Below are 19,315 nucleotides of genomic sequence, written 5' to 3'. Positions count from 1 at the left end.
AGCCATGTGGTGCTGCACACAGTATCAGCTGTTGTTGACTATTAGCATAATTCTAGGACAAATTGTCCCCAAGGGAAGGGGGCATGTTGTGCTTTTAAAGTGAAATGAACAACATCTCCTCAGACAATATCAACATTAGAGTGAAAAAGCAAGCTGACTGAAAATCAGGGTCAGAAAGCAGATCATTCAATTATCTGTCATTTCCTCCTGTCGCTCCACTCTGACCTCCTCAAAAACAAAGTTATGATGTATAAAGGGATGAATACAGTGCAGCGCACGACAGTCAACATCAATCTGGGAACATCTGATGATGCTAAAGTAGCGGAAGCGGTGCCAGAAGGGGAACATTTCTCAGAAGTGAAAACGCCGGGACGGTCTGACTCAGGGATCCACAGCGAGGACCGAGCGTCAGTCAGCTCTGCTCTCAACCGCAGGCCATTTCACAGGAAGTCACTGCCATATATGGCTGTCACAGACTATTGTGTCTGTAGCTACATGATTCTACTGTGCTATGTTTCCATGGCAACCAAGACGAGTCAGTCTTTTTTTCTCCTCCTCTGTCTCAGTCTCTTGTTTTCTCTTTCTCTCTGTCTCTCTCTCACACACACACACACACACACACCGGTATACACCTTCATTCGACGATGAGATCAGATAGCGTATGACTCACTCTCATAACCTTTTTCCCAAAGTTTTCAAGCTATCAGCATCCAGAACTTTCTCTGCTCACCCTAGCTGTTTCCTTCCTCCCCTCGCTGTTTCCTCTGCCTCACCTTTTCCTCCACTGCTGACACAAAACATATAAACAACTGTTTTCACTCTGCTGCATGGTGTGTGTCTGTGTATGCTTGTGTGCTCCAACAGCAGGTGGAACAACTTCCTCTCGGGGAGTTTCAGTATGTTGCATCACCCCATTGAATTATCCCCAACCCAATAGGTCTCTGTAAATCTCAAAATAATAAGGATGAAAAGTCAAGAGAGCTGTGCATAACTAGGCGTTTTACACACAGCCAAAGCTCAAGCTGTGCAATCAGGAAAATCACCAAGTCCTCAGTAGCTTTGAGCCAGACTGAATGTTTGCCACTCTGAAGAATTCATGAAAGCTGCATTCAATTGTTAGAACTAATGCTCTGTTTTATTTGAGTCCATTTTGTGCTTTGCTGTTTTTTTCATAAAAACATCATTATCAGGCACAAACAATGCAGCAGGTAAGCAGTGCAAGCTCTCACCATTTCATTACATTTCATTAGTATGTCAGGTGAAGAACGGCTACTGAGGAGCTGCAGGATTGAGTCACCAACCCCCTTTCCTCTTCTTTCCCTCTCATCTTCACTCCCCCTCTTTTTTTTACCTCTCTCATCCCTATTTGCCTTTTTTTCCACTCCCTTGTGAAATCATTCTCATTTGAATTCATATTCTACGTGCAATGAGACACAGCTCACACACACACACACACACACACACGGTAAATACAGCCAGACACTCCGCAGAGCTCTGATATTATTGCAGTGTTTACTCATACTGTTTTCATTTGCTGGGGCGCTGATTAAGTAATGAGCTAGAAAATACTAAGCAATCACATGAGGTAGTATTAGGATACAAACAACTCCCAACTGTGTCCATCAGGTCAGAAAAACTGCTGCACACACTCCTTGTGCACAAACACACACAAGCAAGGATACTTTAAGGACAACGACACCACGCCAAATTCCATTAACAAATGAGTTCTTTGAGAGGAAGAGGAGACAAGAAGAACAAGAAAGAAAGTTACCGGATGCAGGGGACTTGCTGCGTCGTGATTGGATGACGGTCCTGGGGGAGCCTCGGCTCAGAGAGCCAGACATCTTTCCATAGGTCACCGACTTCATCATACGACACTCTGCAAGCACGGAGAGAAGACAGACAGAGGTGTGCTTGTTCATTCCTCCACTAAAATATGCTAGTATAGACAAGTATTTTTTATTTAGTTTATAATCACCTGAAAATTAGAATTATCTTTACATAAATGAGTCATTTATGTAAAGTGCGGGCCCTTGTCCACGGAGATCTATGTTGCTACAGTATGTTGCAATGTTTCTATGGTAGCCCAGAACAAAAACATAGGCTCTAAAAAGGGCCATTCCCATTTTTGTGTCGGCCACTATAGTTAGCAGCCCCTATGTGACTAGAGCATCAGAAAAACACAGGGGTTTTTTTATTTTATTTTTAACGTGAAACTGCTTTATTCAGTGCTTTTACTGATTTAAATCACAGAGACTGTTTGTTTTGGAGAGGAAGAGACCTGTGTGGATAATATGGCTCCAAAAAATAAAACAAAATAAATCCTGAATATCTGGATCTTAAATTATCAGAGAAAAAAGGTGAGCAAGTTCAGATTAGCAGTTGCTGGGCTAGCAGCTTGCCTCACACATCCCAAACAGCGTACAAGAGAAAGACTGATTTTTAACGTGAAACTCTTTTATTGATTGTTTTTACTGGTTCAAATCGCCAGGTCCATTTATTTTGAAGAGGATATCTCTGAAGATAATTCGGCTCCCAGTACCTGAACACTAAAGGAATTCTAAACTGGGGCTCTTTCAATCTCAAAACAGTGTGTACCATATTGCTACAGTTTCCAGATTGAACATGTGTCTTTGAAATTGTGCAACAGGCTTTCAGGTACGTTTTCTCTCATTTTGTGGGTGTGTCAAAGATTATACTCAATCACCACCAACGTGTATGTAAATAAATGTCTAGTGTCCAGTTTTGTCATTGCTGATCACAGCCATGGAGAAGTTTCAGCTGGGTGCAATCTGCAATCCTCACCACTAGATGCCATTATATCCCACTACATCTTACAAACTGTTCCTTTGAATCCAAATCAAAGCAGGTGGAATGAAGAAAGAGAAAACTGCTGCGTTCTTGGTATTAGCAGACAGAAACTGAAGCTCTGAAGAGTGAATAATAAGCGTGACACTGTGACATGACAATATGTTTTGTGGCACAGATGCCGTTGACATAATCACAACTGAGACACACGTCAATTCTGTTGTGACTGAAAATTCAGGTTTTATGGATTTGTAAACAACTACTGTTTTAATTTTTTTGCTTATTGATTTTGACCTTTAGTCATGCAAGAAAACACCAAACCACTAATGTAACAACACTGCTGTAATTGGTTTTACCTTCAGGTCCCCAGCAAAAATGAGTTCTGACCTTCACTGGGCTCGCTTTCCAAGCGCAATTATTGTAGTGTTTCAGGAGTGACAGCTCTGACTCACGGAGGTCTGATATTCTACAGACGCACACATCCTGATAGATGAGCCATGCGATAGTACTCACACACCCTTGCTAACTCCTTCGTACCCAAAACTTCACTCCTCTCCTGTTCATTAACCCAGCCCCATTATAGCTCATTACCAGTTTAGACCAGCGGGAAAAGGGTGTGTGTGTTTGTGTTTGTGCGTGTGTGTGTGTGTGTGTGTGTGTGTGTGCTTGCATGGCAGTCGTGGCCCAGTGATTAATGTACAATGCGGAGTGTTAACATGATGACAGTGTGCCAGAGCTGAGGCAGAGGCGATAATTATAGTGATGCTGAGAGGGGGCGAAGTTGTCTGCAGCTGACTATCTCTCTGTCTGTTGCGTTTGTTGCTCTGCTCTCCTGTCTGACTATTTCTCCCTTGTGCCTTCTGCCCTCTGCCTCATGCTCTCTGTCCCAGAAGACAAAGAGCACAATTTGACACCTCCTTGTGTCCCCGGAGACAGAGAAAAAATGTAGTATGTGTGTGGGGTTTTGTAGTAATGATAATGTGGGGACCTAAATACATTCATACACTGTCGGGACGAAATTTGAGTCCCTAAAGATATAAACATTTACTAAAGACTTTTGGTGGAGCTTATGGCTGAGGTTAAGGTAAACTTTCAGTGAACTAAGGAAATAATGTAAGTCAATGTCTTTAATGTATATTAAGAGTTCTTTTTAAGGGAAGAAAATAAAGATACATGTGGAGACTGGGAAGAGTTGATTTTTTTATAATCATGTCAAAAATTATTGTATTACATCATGATTTAGCTTAGAAAGATTCTCATGTACAAATTTTATACTGCTGTGAGAATCATAATTTCATCAAAATGACATAAAGTTTAATTAAACCAAGTTTTTCCACAGTATACTCTTGGAGGCTTTCATGTCCTTTGTAATGAAATAAGTAGAGCGGGGTCATATCTGATGTCACCATCTGTATTAAATTTCCTCACAGCTCCAGACATATCAGTTTTTCCATCAAAATTTAAGTCTAAATCACCAACTGAGAATCACGGGCAGTCTGCACATATTGTCCTCAAGACAGGCAGAAAATGAAATTTATGCCACACAGACCACTACAATTATACAACCAGTGAAAGAAAAAACTGAGCTCAAGGGGGACCTATTGTGTAGGTGTGACCTTATTATGCATGTTTAATGTTCAAAAAACACTTTATTTTAATCCTACTGTCTGTGCTAGAGCACCTGTATTCACCCCCTGTCTGAAACATTCTGTTTAAGTGCAAGTCTTTTAAGCCGCCATCCTGAAAAAGCCCAGTTTGTTCTGCTAAGCTTGCTTTTCTGGTTCTTCTGTTGGCTATCTGCACTGTCACTGCAGCTGGCAAATGACTGTAACAGAATATAGCATCATTTTGTATGGTGAGCAATCACTAATACAAGCCTCTAAACCAAAATCTTCAAAATCAATACACGCTCCAGCAGGACTATGGTCCGAAATTGGGGAGAAAACAAACATCTGCAAACAAGATCACGCTTCCTTGGTGTTATCATATAGCTACATGCAGCGGTGTACTTGCAGTTGGGGAATGACCAAAGCAGAATATAATGACCCTTTCTACTACAAAAAAAAATCACCAAAAAAAGAGAAATTACCAACATTGGCAACTAATATTACACATTCTAATGGCATTAGCATCTAGCTACATGTAGCAGTGCAGGCTACGTAATATAAACACAAATTGCAGTGTGCCTGGAGCAGATGACCATATAAAGAAATCTGTCATGAGCTGATGTCTTGGTTTTTGCACACAGGGATTACTTTTACATAAGGTTACCTAAGTACTTGAAACTTTGGCCATGTTTAATATGAACATCCAGCATTGTAACATTATATATATGACAAAGAGTTAAGGAAAAGCATAAGCATAATAAGTCCCCTTTGACTTGCAAGGAAACATGGTCTTTAAAGATCTTGTTGCATAAGGTTTCTGTTGTGTACTTCCTCAAGACAGTAGAAGGTCACTAAAAAGACACTAATGGAAGCAGCTGTCCATTATATTTTGCAAATGAAAGAGGATTAGTGGGGAAGAAAGGGAGGGAAAAAGGAAAGAGACAAAAGGGGGAAGGAGGTGGAGGTTGGCGACCCAGGTGGGATGGATATTATTTAATGGATGAGGGGATAGAGGGGAAACAAATGAATTGAATAAACCTTTGAACAAAAGCCAAAGCACACCCATTCATGTAGGAGACAGGAAGAGAGATGAGAGGGTGAGAATACAGATGAGCACTAAATGGCATGAGTTTTTCAACAGTGATGCAGAAAGAGGAGAGACTGAGAGTGAAACACAGATGGGTGAAGTGAGGACAGAACGTATCCTCAGCAGACCTCGGTGCAGAGACAGGCAGGGAAGACGAAGAAGAACAATGAGGTTAGACGATGGCTTAAGTGCAGCAGAGGATAAGAGAGGAGAGGAGTAGAGGCAAGAGACAACAGAGCATAATGAACAGGACGGTCTGCACAGTCCTCTGCCACCTGAACCAGGGAAATGTGTCGTAAACAGGGGTGCAACTCAAAAGATGTGATGAAAGGGCAAAACAGCAAAAGACAGATAAATATTCAACTAGGAGAGTATGGAAGATTTAAAATACCTAAATTAAGACAAAACAAACAAAAAAAATTTTAAAGGGCACGTGGTTATATGTACTTGCTTCTTATTTCAGTAGTAACATTATATTATATGAATAACATATTTCACAATGAAAATTGTTTACCCCTTTGTCTTTAAAAACTCTGTTTAAAAAACTGTTTTTCATTGAGATGTTATTTTTCCATGCCACAAATAGATGCTTTTCATTTAATTATAACACATGACTAAAAGGGAAAAACATAGACCAGTGTGTTTATTTCACTTTGTTTCTACGTTTAATTTGCTTTCATTTAGGTATTTAATATCTTTCATAAAAGACAACCATATTTTGACTAATACACAGAAAGTAGGGCATTGATATGGCCTTGATATATAGTTATACGATGTGCTGCCATACTGTACTCACATCCACATTTGGCTATTTTTACATGCCCACCAGTGTGAGACAAATTCAGAGATGCTATTTTGTGTTCTGCTTACATTTGAAGGACTATTGAACAAGCTGATAAGTCAGCTTAATGTCTTTACTGCAGTTCTGCATGTGGTTTGTCCAAGTTGTGCTGCCATACCCCAGCAGAACACGGCTCACAGGGGAATTAGACTAACCTGATGATTTAATTTTATTACATGTGTCAGATGGCCCATGTGAAGTCTGAGTAAAGTGTCAATCATTTATGTTGCACTGCATTTGTAATTAATGTAGAGAGTATCAGCTTTCAGTTATTGTATATTGGTATTTTATTCTGTATAGCTGCCGATTTATGGGGGGGCGGACACCCCTGGTAGATTTGGTCCACCCCAATGATGATTCCATGGCTACAGCCCTACTTTAGGGAAATTGTTGTCCACTGCACTGAAATACATGGCCATTTATATATATACTACAGAGGGATTGGGGGCCCCAACCTCACCTGAGCGCTGAGGGGATGCACGCCTAATAAACACCCCAAACACAGAAAATAACAAAGATAAAAGAGAAAATACAGACAGAGAGCAGAGTCTCTGCAGATAAATACACCCCCACACACTTCTAGTAGGTCTTTAGTGATCATTAACAAGTATTACTTCTGTTTGAGTCTATCCATTGCCTTTTAGGAAATCCTGCATAGTATATTATTAAAACTACTGATTTGAAACTATCTACTCCCTAATTTTTAGAATTATTGAAATAACACAATGATGTATCACAAATTCTGTTTTATCACTGTGTGGTTGCACTAAACCAATGCTCAGCCTTAGTATATGCCACAAAAAAACAATTTGTAAACAATTAGTCGAATGGACAGTCAAATGTGAGATGTCAGCATGGAAAAGCTGCCAGTCTCCTTACCACTCTCGTCCAGCATCAAGTCATCTTGATAGCGGAACTTTTCCGGTCCACACGCCACAAAAACATCCTCATCACCAAAGAAGTCTTGAAGACAGGACACCTGGAGACAAACACACACAGATGAGTTCAATTATTATTTTCAATTATTATTATCCATGTCAATAGAACCCACTTACTCTGTTTTAGTCTTATGCTCATTCACTTCTGGCAGCTGAAGAGCGATGCCACCTTTCTACTGTTTGGGACTGAATGTTCAAAGGCACTTCAACTATTTGTTGAGGGAAAGTAGAGGTTCTAAAAAAAAATTCCCAGCTGGTCTGCACATTTATTGATGACCACTTTTTAGTCAGATGTCTAACACACTGCTCTACACTGCACGTGCTCACAAAATTGACTTTCCCCTCCTTGCTTACGTAAGAAGGCACGTGCACTGAGCCCCAGGACACGGATAAGGAACACCAGGGGAGTCTGTTAGTGCGTGCTTGTTTTTGTTTGCATGCACACTCACTGGCGTCTGTGAATATCTGTGCGCATGCCTCACATGTCCCTAAGCTCTGGCGCGTTGTTGTTTCTGCAGTTAATCAGTCTATCAGCGACTATAATGAGACCTTGCTGAGTCACTAATTTGCCGATGCACCGAAGCACGTGCACCGGACATCCAGAGTGAGGAAGTGGGGAGTCTGTACCTTGAGGATTAGCATATTATGAATGGTAATGAGTGAGGAAGAGGGAAATCTTAAAGAGGGGGAGTTCATTTATGAGCAAAAAGAGATGAAAAAAAGTGGTACGAGAGAGAGAGGGCGTGAGCGGGTGAGGAATTTAGAGATTAGAGATTGGAGAAAGTAGAGATTACTCTTGAATAAATACAGATCTGACTAAGTCTATATCTGACTTACAGGGGAAAAAACAACATCTTAATGAGTCACTGTCACTCTTTGACAGACTGAATACTGTGAAGCTAATGCCAAACCACAGTGACATGCTGACAGGCAAAGATTTGAAAACACTAGGTCACTAAATGCAACACAACAGAAACTGAATCATTAAAGGTCCCATATTGTAAAAATCAGATTTTTATGTCATCCTTATTATAAAGCTCTATAAATACTCTGAGAGTATCAAAATGCTCAGTCTAAAGAGAAATGTGCATGACTCATATTCAGAAACGGTGCTGATAAACAAGCCGTCAGGACTTCCGTGAAACTGTGATGTCACAAGTACAATATAGAACAAATCACTGTGACGTTGCACTAACAAGTAAAGTCACTTGTGAATAGATGAATGGCAACTGTTTTTAATTGCAGAGATATGTCAATTCGCTACACTCATTTATTTTAGCCACCATAAAAAAATCAATATTAGTTTAAGTGTACAAGTGATCAAGGCACTAGTAAACCAGCAACTACGTTGTTCAGTGGAGTCTGGTGTTTTTGCTATAACGGCTTAAAATCCACGTCGGTAAGTAAATATTGTGACTGTCTATTTAAATGTAAAAAGTGCTGCTACAGAGCAGTTACAGTCATTCCCTGTTATAAATAAATAAATGTACAAGAAGACACCCTAAATAAGTATAAACCTAAAAATGAGCATAATAGGGGACCTTTAAAAAAGAAAGGGGTTTTAACACATTATTCATAACTCTTCAACCTGAGGTCTTAAAATTATTAATTCTGTCCACACAAAACAGATGCAATTTGTTTTTAAATCTATAAACTCACTCTTACTCTGCTAGGAAGACATCTCAGCAATGGGGTGTTTATTATGACAAATAGGCTAAGAAACACGCTGCTGTTCAATGTTTTCTATTTGATTTAGTCGACAGCTAATTCCATATCTGATGTACACTCTGCATGATTTACTCAAACAAGTTTAATTACACCCCACAGGCAACCATCACATTTCAATTCCAAGCCATCAATATTCCAAATTATGTTTCGCGATAGGCAACGGTACAGTCAGAAAGGGATTTACGGGAAAGACAATAGTTCATTCATTCACTATGACAAATCTCCCGCCAAAAACCTATTAAGAGCTATTACAATTTAGGCTGCATGCACGTCTAGCACCGCCTGGAGTTAACACATAAACACAAAGCTACCGTTATTGCATTTTCATGGCAATTAACATCCAAGAATCCATTAAGATTCCTATTAGACACCGATCAACAGCCCAAAAGAAAGTCACAGCTGATATAACTGCATTATCAACCAAATACCCAATAAACAGCGAAGAGGCCATTCTGTGTGTGTTTGTGTGTGTGTGTCATCCTGCTTTACCCCCCACAGACTCTAAATGGGCCAACGGGGAGACAAAAAACAAGTTTAATCTCAGACACAGACTCTCTGCGGAGTATGGGTCGTTTTCATTTAACTTTTCAAATCAAGGCTTAGTGTATTTGTGTGTGTCTGCGAACACATCACACACGTTTCTGCACAAGCACATATGGACACTTGTGAGTGTGTGTGCGTGTGTGTGTGTGTGTGTGTGAGTGTGTGAGTGCTAATATTCTTGTTTCATAACAGAGTGCATATTGCTTTGTTCCCTAATATCCCCTGACAGTGTGCTGGTGATTATTTCAGGGGCGAGCGGCTCCACTTCCTAACAAGATGGCTGTGATACTGATGCTGGCGCTGTTAACATTTCCCTGCTGTGGCAGCGCTGATGGGCAGCCGTGGACACTTCTACCTCTAATAGTGCTGTGTTGTTGCTGTTGTTGTTGTTGTTTTACAGTAATTTCATTTATATATAGATTATATATTGCTTGCTGTTGCATTCTTATCTGTTGCATCAGCTAAACACAGGACAATTTAACTTTAGCTTCTGCACAGAAACTGGTTTTAAATACTATGCACAAATAGGATGAGTTTGAGAAGACTCATAAGAATTAATATTTCTTTTTTTGAGGATTTCAAAACATTATAGCCTAAAGCCTGGAAGAAACGTCAGGATGGTTTATTTTGTTAATGTTAGTTTTATCAAGCGTCTGCTTTTGGTTTCTGGTCTTTTTGTTTTCTTAATGGTGTCTTGTAAGCCCATTTGGGCTAGGCATATTGTTTATGCATGACACAATAATAAAATTAAATCAATCATAAATCAAATCAATCTATAGTCAGGTGAATGTGACTGCAATTGGTTTTATAAATAATCTTACCATTCCTGTTAAATTGAAAGCTGTTCTTGTTCCATTTTTAGTGCATGTACATGCAGAGTGTCATTTGAAAGGTAACTTAGTTTGAGTAATACAAGTTTCAGCACCATGAAATATATGGGGTTTTTATATTCACCTGAATATTGAAAGAAAATATGTTTCAGACAACGATTTGTGGGATGTATTAGCTGGGAAAACGCAGTGGGACCATAATATGAAGCCTCACATAGTCCAAATTAAAAGGAGATAACAATTACACAGAAAATTAACATTTTACATGTTTTTCTATGGTTTTGTCCAAGCAATTTTTAAAAAGGGGGAGGTAAAACAATATACTAAATGTGTGATTATGAGTGAAAAACAAATTAACACAGACAGAAAGGTCTATTTAGAAGCGTATTGTGCATAAAAACACTTCTAGAAAACCTACAATTTAAAGAAAGACTTTTTTTCCATTATGACAACAGATTTACCACTTAAGCACAGTAAACACAGCAGCCGTTTATATATCATAATCATCTACCAAAGAGGAATAATAAAGGATTTTTAGGAGGTGAGAAATCATTGTTTTGTGGATGTGGATTGTGTGTTCTTGTGAGTTTTGTATTTTTGTCCATGCTGTCCATGTTCATTCTTGTGGACTCTTTTTAAAAAGAAAAATCTTCATCAGCTTTTAAAGAAGGCCACCTCTGCAAGAGGTGTAGTCTTAATTATCTGTAGTTTGGTGTTTCGAGCTGCCCCCAATGCATATTTTTCTAACCAGCTGTCTTGGAAGCATGACCTAAATATATCCTCGACTGCGTCTCACAATTTGGAGGTCGGCTTTGTGTGAGATTTGGATTAAACAATAGTCTGAGGAGGGTATACATAACCCCTGCCAGATTATCCAAGATGGACAACAAGATTTATGCTGGCATAACTGTGGAAACAGACGTTCATTACTTTGCCCGCTCTGGGACCGTCCAGCTAAAACACTCCTGTTCAGGGCCATGCAGAAATCTTTAGAGGGTCAGGTGCTCAAGTTAAAAGGGGGCACATGAAAGAATATTTTTAAACCACTACACACCATCATAATTTACCGCATAAACTGTTGAATTATTGCAACCCAAACTTAAATAGAATGTAACAGAGAATCTTACAACAAATCACGTCAAACTATTGTCATTGTCACCCATCAAATGAAATCGGAGGGGGACTAAGATTTTAATAAAACTGGTTTTTATATAGGCCTAATGTGCGATATAATATTTTACTTGGTAAATCAAGGAATTATTGCAGAAATACATATAATTCTTTGTGCTTTTTCATAGCTCCAAGCCCCTAAACCATTATAGAAAAATATCAAAATCAAAACAACAGCTCACTTGACCAGAGCTGGAACCAGCAATCAGCTCCAATATCAGACTTATGTTGCATCACTGAAGCACAATTAATAAACATGGCATAATGATCAATAACACAAATGAATTTCACCATCTGAACGTCACCCCTGAGTCAGAAGCGTCCAGTTTTGCAACAAAGTGCATATCAGGAGATAAACCTCTCTGATAGCAGCTAGATCATCATTATTACTCTAATTGTTAAATGTTCTACTTGATAAGGGCCATGGGCAAGCCGTCACAATAAGTGAACATCTCTGAAGAATGATAAATCAAGAGGGAAACAGACAGGTGCTCAAGCACCCTGAGCATCCTCTCTGCATGTGTCTGCTCTGGTTAGAGGTGATATCTCTCATGTCAGTTTTTCAATGTTAATTTCCCAGTCTATCCCAAAGCTTGCCTACTGGGCCTGAAACCTGACAATAATGTCGGAGTCACTGTCAGACATTGGGTTGCTTATCTGCTGAAAGACAAATTATTATAAGGGCCTGGAAGACCACTGGGCTACATTATTCCCTGTAGAAATCTAATATAATTTAGAATATCATGTCATTGACCTGATATTCAATTTAGAGTATTGAAGATCACATTTTCTTGACATTGTTTTGAATCCTTGATTTGCAATTAGGAGCAGCCGAAACTATCATGATTCAAATGAAGCAGATTTGTCAGATAAACATTCATAATGTGAGCTGTACTCCAGCATAACAAAATAGGTTTCAAGATTAGTGATGCTGTTTATGCCAAATTCTTTCCTTACCTATGCGATGTAACTTAAAAATAGTACATTGGTCATTTTCTGCCTTGTGTGAAAATTAGTCATCCTTAACATTTTTGGTGTTTTTTTCATTTCAGAGTGACAAAAACATCATTTGGCACCAGACTTTGGTGCCACTTCTATTGAAGTTAATGGAGTGGGCAGTGTACCCATCATACCTGTGCTATTTCAACTTTGACTGAAAGATTCTTCCACAAAAATACATTACACGACTGACATTTTGACAGTCAAAGTTGACAAAGCACAGACATGATAATAGAGTGATAGTGGGACATGCCAAAGCCCACCACATTAAATTCACCAAAAGCAGCACCAAAGTCTGGCACCACTGTGAAATTCAAATGCTGTCACAATGACCTTTCTTTCTTGTATAGGCTCAGCAGGATGGTTTGTGTTCCTAGGCAACTATCATGTTTTTTTTCCCAAATCATTTACTGATTTTTTTGGCACTTTTATGACTTTATATCTTGACAAATACTGCATGGCAGCTGTGGGCAGGGAAATGGTAAAAAAAAAAAAAAAAAACTCCCCAGGGGAGCATGCTCCATGACCTCCTTAGGTTTGGGCTGAGCCCTAAATATTTATGTCTGCATTGATTAATAATAATTATTTTTTCAAGTAATCTATTTCCAGTTTATTCTATGAAATGTCAGAAACTAGTCGGTATCACAACTTCCCAGAGCTCTAGCTGATGTCTATAGTAATCAATTATCAAATTTATTGCCAATTAATTTCCAGTTAGAAGGTCTTTTCATTTTATTTTTTACATTTGAGGGCATAATTTATCCATTTTAAGCTTGTTTTCTTTTTGAAGGGATGATGATTTTTATTCACAGCAGGATGTGTGTTTGCTGCTCTGAGTGAGTCTGACCACGTCCTCAGGCCACAACTGCTGCTGCTACTGGAGTCAACCAAGAGGAGGCTGCTGAAATGAGGCCCTCTGAAGCAACTCATCCATAGATAGAAACTGTAGCACACCAGAAACATCTGGTAAACAGTGAGGAAAGAACGTAATCGCAGTGATAAAGAAACAAGGAGAGAATTGAGGGGTAACGGGGACAGACTTCTTATAGGGCAGCCTCTGAGGGCACCTTTAAGCTGAGGGTAAACTAATATGGAGCAGCACACAAACACATACTGTATACTGAGAGGGGTGTGAAAAGTATGGTTGCCATGGTGATAATGCCCTCCAGGCATTGGTGCATGTCTGGTGCGTGCCACTGACTACACGATGTGCACACTATGATAGAGAGCGGCATCATTCATATTTTATCTACTATGGGCACGATACTCTACAGAACTGTGTCATTCACACAAATCCAAACACATACAAATGGCACATGACCTGGTTAATATTGAAATACTCGTGCAATGTCTCCTGTTTTGTTTTGGTTTTTTTTAAAAAAAAAAAGAAGAACTCTCCTGAAATGCAGACAGATGGACCAATAAATGATGGAGAGGAGAGGGAGCTGGTAAAGGTAAGAAAGAAAAAAAACAGTCAAAGATGAAACCAACTAGCCAAATCCCCTGAGTTAGAGAGGAAACAAACAGACAGAGGGAAACGAGCAACAGAGGAGGAGATCTATTCCTGACTGCTGCTCTGAGCCGTTCTCTGAGCCCAATGACAAAACAAGCCGCTTTGATGTCTCTGGTGCTGCGTTTCTCACAGAGAACCAGCGCAGTTACACAACATCCACCGCTGCTGAAACAAGGACGAAGGAAGAAACAAACAGAGAAACAGAGGGAAAGAGGGACTAAAATAAGATGATGAGAAAAGAGCAGAGGAGTGTGGAAATTGGTAATTTCATAACCCTGCCATCACCTCTGACACTTCTTTAGTAGAGTGAGAAATGGGCTTTAAGATGGGGTCACGATGATCAAGTCACTTTCCTGCATTAAAAAAGGATCTTTAATCAGTTTGTTCAAGCAGTATTTTGGTTTGGAGGGAAACAGAATCAAGACTGCTGGAACAAGACAGATGTTTGACAGGTTTACAAGTTATGTGTCACATCTTAACCCTTTGAAACCTGAGCAAACTTGCTTGATTTCTTTCAAAAAAAAATGAGAAGAGGGCAATGAGCCATGAAAGAAAGAATTACCCATTAATAAAAAAAAATAAATAAAAATAAAAATAAAAATAAAGAAAGGAAAGTTTAAGTATAAAAAAGTAATGACATTTGAAAAAGTGCTTTCAAATTATAATAATTGTTTATCCCTAGCTTTTTTCTAGCTTTTTTCTTTTTAACGTTGACACTTTTCCTAATTTAAAAAAAAGAAATTCTAAATCTATTGATTTCTTGTTATTTGTGGAATATTTCTTTCCAAGTTGCTATTTTTAGCAAAGGGAAAAACAAATTTTTTTTTATATTTAGCAAAAAATAATTCCATTAAAACAAGAATAACACAGCCAGGCTTGTACAAAAAGATATAACTTCAAAAAAGAGCAACCTCTTATAAATGTGATAAACATATCCTCCTGAACATGTGTTACACACAAGTGATTCCTCACTATGAATGTTTCTCAGTAAACCCATTCATGTTCTGACTACGCCACCTAGTGTAGAATCGACAAACAGCTACTATAGTGACAGTTTCTCCCTCTTTGTTCTTCCTCTCTTTCTAAGTTTCACTGTGATTAAATACTGCTCACATTCAAGCAATCAATTTATTTTGGGGCAGACGTGGTGCTGCAAGTCATATTATTTGTAGTGCAAAGGTGGATCACAAACTGAGGCACGCAATCACTGCTGCCACATGGTGGCACTGTTTAATAACCACATGATGTGGAGAGATTTACAGGCAATTCAAACAACAAATATTCACCACCAGAAAAAAGCAGAGTAATAGACAAGCTTGATGACAATTTCTCAGACTTTAGTCATATTGGTGTAGACATAATGATCCCTCGAATTTTAAGTCAAACATCAAACAGCTAAAGCGATAGAGAGATAGGCAATGGTAAAGTGATTTGATTTATTTATGTAAAAATATGGCCTTAATTGGTACTAAAATTTCCATAATCAATCTTTCAAAAGTCTTAAAAATGTGAGAAAAAAAAGGATTTGATTCATTGATTTTTTTTTTCTGATGTTGCGTTGTAAAATCTCTGAATAATTTGTATTAACTAACCTTTAAATAATTTAAGGCATGGCTCTTGCATTACCATCATGTAAATAAGGAAAGAGGAACCAACAACAGATGTACAACATCCAATCAAATGACAAATTTAAGTTTTGTTTGTTTTATTTCTATTTTTTAAGACAAACCAAGTGGACACTTTTCTGATAATATATTCTCCATGTGTTTGTTTTAGCATTTTTAAAAAGATAATCAGACTTTTTAACTGGAGCAAAACAGTTGCTTTTATGTTACCATAAACACTGGACAAATTTATGCTTAATACTAACTGACTGATTTAGCTTCATGCTTTTGTTTTTCGTAAATTTTCATATTTGTAAAATTTGTCTTTAACTTCGTTCTGAGCGGCATTTGAAAGTCTTGTGTGTAGGAACCCTGTCAAACATCAACATGTGAAACACACAGAAACTTGAGGAATGTGAGTAAGCCGACCGCAGCAGCAGACAGATTAAAGCATTTTAAATGTGGGTCTCTGCAAAGCAATATGTCAGGTATATAATATCTGAGTGGTTCTTTGTTTGGTGTATGTCATGAGGGATAACTGTGGAGCTGCTGTGCAGAGATTTAGTTGAGATGCTCAGGGACACGAGAGCAAATGTGTGGAAAGAGACCAACAGCTGCAACAGTAAAAAAAAAAAAAAAAAAAAAAAAAGCACATGAACATATAGAGCCATATGTCCAATCTCAGCTGCTATTTTGGAGAAATCACTAGATAGCTGCACACACACGCACACACACACACACACACACTCTCGCACGCACGCACGCACATGCACCCCAGTGGTGCAGAATCTCAGCTTTTTGTGTTCAAACTGACTGTCTGTTTCTCGCCAGCAGCTCCTGAGAATCAACTTCTGGGAATAAATGATCAGTGACAACACTGCTGACTCCACTCATTTAGATAGGCTATTTCTGTCTCCCTGTCAGACTTCAGGTGTACTTGAGGACTCATCTGTCAGCTCCTCACTTTGTAGTGGGAGTTCCTGAAAGCTACTCAGAGAGTTAATTGAAGTGTAAATGTGTGAAGGGAAAATAAGCATCAGTTCAGGTAGTTACAGTTAGTGTTAGAACAATAAAATGATTAGTTGATCAACAAAAAATGAATCAACAATTTGTATAATTGTCATTTATCAAGGACAATTTTAAGTATTTGCTGGTTTCAGCCCGTCAGATGTGAGGATTTGCTGTCAGACTGAGTATCTTTGGATTTTAGGCTGGTTGGACAAAAAAAAATGTTTAGCACTGGCTTTAGGAATTTGTGATAGAATGTTTTTTTTCTATTTTTATTCATTTTATAGACTGAATAACCCTTTGATTAATAATAAGCTCAAAAATGCAGCTAAAGCAGATGGCCACTTGAGGCTGGCTCCAAAACAGGTTGAATCCCCATAGATCCCTCTGTTAAAATGTATAACTTAACAGCAGAAATAAATATATTTACAGCCTGGTACAAAATGCAATTTTGGTCTCTAAATCTAATGTCCCCCTTCATGACAGTTGCAAGTCGGTGAATTTTTATTTAACTTGCCTGTTTAAATTTGATTAAGACTTAAGTTATGCACAATTAAGGGCAGGGACACTTTGACTGGCAGGCTGTCTGCAAGGCCTCTCCACAGCTCCTCACTCTCATCCAAATAAGGTCACCTCAGGTCATTTTTGGTTCCAAAAATCCAAGATGGCAACAGCCAAAATGCCAAATTGGAGGCATTTAAGCAACAGTCCACAAACCAATAGGTAAAGATAGGTGGGGTTATTGTTGCTACATCTATTATTTTCATACAGTCTGATTACTATACACTGAAAACAGCCCAATTCAACTGTTTTGTGTGTATTTGTGTTCTTAAGCTTGTTTTTTATCTGATAAGACGCAGAGGCATTTCTCTGAGACAAAAACAAACAGACGGCTACAGAGCCAGGAAAAGAAAAAAACAAAAGAGATTGGAGACTCAGCCACTAATCTCCTGCGCCACAATGGACTCACAGTGGTTACACAGAGGACACGGTGAGGTCAACATTATCCTGCCCATGGAAAGACTACATTTTGGAGGGAAGAGCTGTCCCTGCCAGGGGAGATAAGCTCAGTGGAGCTGTCCATGGTGCTGAATCGACTGCAGCTGGCCAGCAAGGCACATCATGTTGCTCTGAAACACTAACCACTGAGAGACCAAGGAGACAGAAGGATGGATACTGATAGACAGGCAGACTGACATAGTAACAGGTGGGTGTATTGATACAAGACAGAAACAGAAAGGGCAAAGGGTTTGTTGTAAACAAGAGGAGCGTCTGAGGTAAAGACGTAAAACTGACTGACAGAGCTTTAAAATTTGTGCAGCAGTGTGTCAGGGCGGCAACAGACATCAGTTGTTTTTTGTTTTTTTTGGAATTGCATGCAGTGGCCTAGGGGTGGGAACATAATCAATATAACAAAATGAGTTTGACATTCATTTACAACAGAGAGTTTTAAGTATTATTGTATGTTTATTGTATGTTTTATGTTTATGTCTATTCTTTGCTGTTTTTGAATGATAGTTGTCATGTTATATAAATTTGTTTAAAAACAGGTCAATGTTGATGTGTTTTTATAGATTTATAGATAGATATATTTCTAGACAGACAGACAGAGTTAATTTTCATTATGGGGGATGGGGTAGGATTAAATAGGTTCATAAGTATATAAGGCTTGTTTATTTAAATATATTTATTTGGAAATTTCCCCACTGTGGGACTAATAAAGGATTATCTTATATATTGTGTTTTTATGTGTGTGTGTGTGTGTGTGCGCACATATACTGTATATAGATTTTTTACTTTTACTTTTTTTTATTGTTTCATTAACGTGTGAAATAAAAATTTAAATCGATCAATCAATCAATTTATCTACCAATCAATCTATCTACCTACATTTACTTCAAGTATGAGTCTGTATGATTATATCTTTATGTACTGTATTATTGTGATGATCACATGATCACAAGTATTACCACATACACACTTTTGTCATAAGACATTCACTGGTATCTATAATGGCTGCATTAGAGCCCAAAGACCAATCCGACTCCTGTACAGCCCTTGAGATATGCTGCCAGCTGCTACTGGAGGCTCTGTAGGGTTACAACCCCCTGAAACAAATTCCTTGTCACTGTCAGGAATATATAGCATATCAAAATATCTGCAGGAAAAACTCTTGCTCTCACTCTCAAAATGAAACTGACAAAATACATTTCCTTGCTCTCTAAAGGACTTTAAGTAATCTCATCTTGGGCCAAAGGGAGACACAGAGACACAGGCAGGCAAAGAGTCATGGCGAGAAGGAAGGCAGAAATCGATCTGAAAGAGGCAATAGGTAAGGATAAAACCATCTGCATCCCCGAGGGAGAATGCACACGCCGCATGCCTTCCTGCTGCCTCAATCAGCGTGCTGCACACTGACAACTGACAGAGAGGTGATGGAGAAAGACAGCAAGAGCCAGGAAACGAGGGAAGTCAAGAAGAGCACAAAATAAAAACAAATAGAGGAAAAGAGAGCAGCGGTGACGTGAGGCCAATTAACTGTGCAGCGGGCTGAGTTGGCACTGGTGTTACTGCGTTCGCCTCAAACCAGCACAGCAGACTGGCTGCTCTGTTGCATAACAACTTATGTAACAGCTTCT

The 19,315-nt window shown here is 38.8% G+C and overlaps 1 protein-coding gene across 1 annotated transcript in view; it reads right to left on the bottom strand.

Annotated features, from left to right (window-relative positions):
- dclk1a (doublecortin-like kinase 1a) overlaps positions 1–19,315 on the bottom strand; it is a 64,350-nt gene that overhangs the window by 32,345 nt on the left and 12,690 nt on the right. The window contains exons 4-5 of the mRNA XM_042498805.1: positions 7,223–7,322; positions 1,772–1,879 (exon numbers count right to left, since the gene is read on the bottom strand). Of these exons, the coding sequence (XP_042354739.1) occupies positions 1,772–1,879; positions 7,223–7,322 (208 nt within the window). The remainder of the gene's footprint in view (positions 1–1,771; positions 1,880–7,222; positions 7,323–19,315) is intronic.

This window comes from Plectropomus leopardus, chromosome 13 (assembly GCF_008729295.1).
Source record: "Plectropomus leopardus isolate mb chromosome 13, YSFRI_Pleo_2.0, whole genome shotgun sequence".
Lineage (NCBI taxonomy): Eukaryota > Metazoa > Chordata > Actinopteri > Perciformes > Serranidae > Plectropomus > Plectropomus leopardus.
Note: the sequence above shows the minus strand (reverse complement) of the source record. Positions and strands in the feature narration are given on the sequence as shown.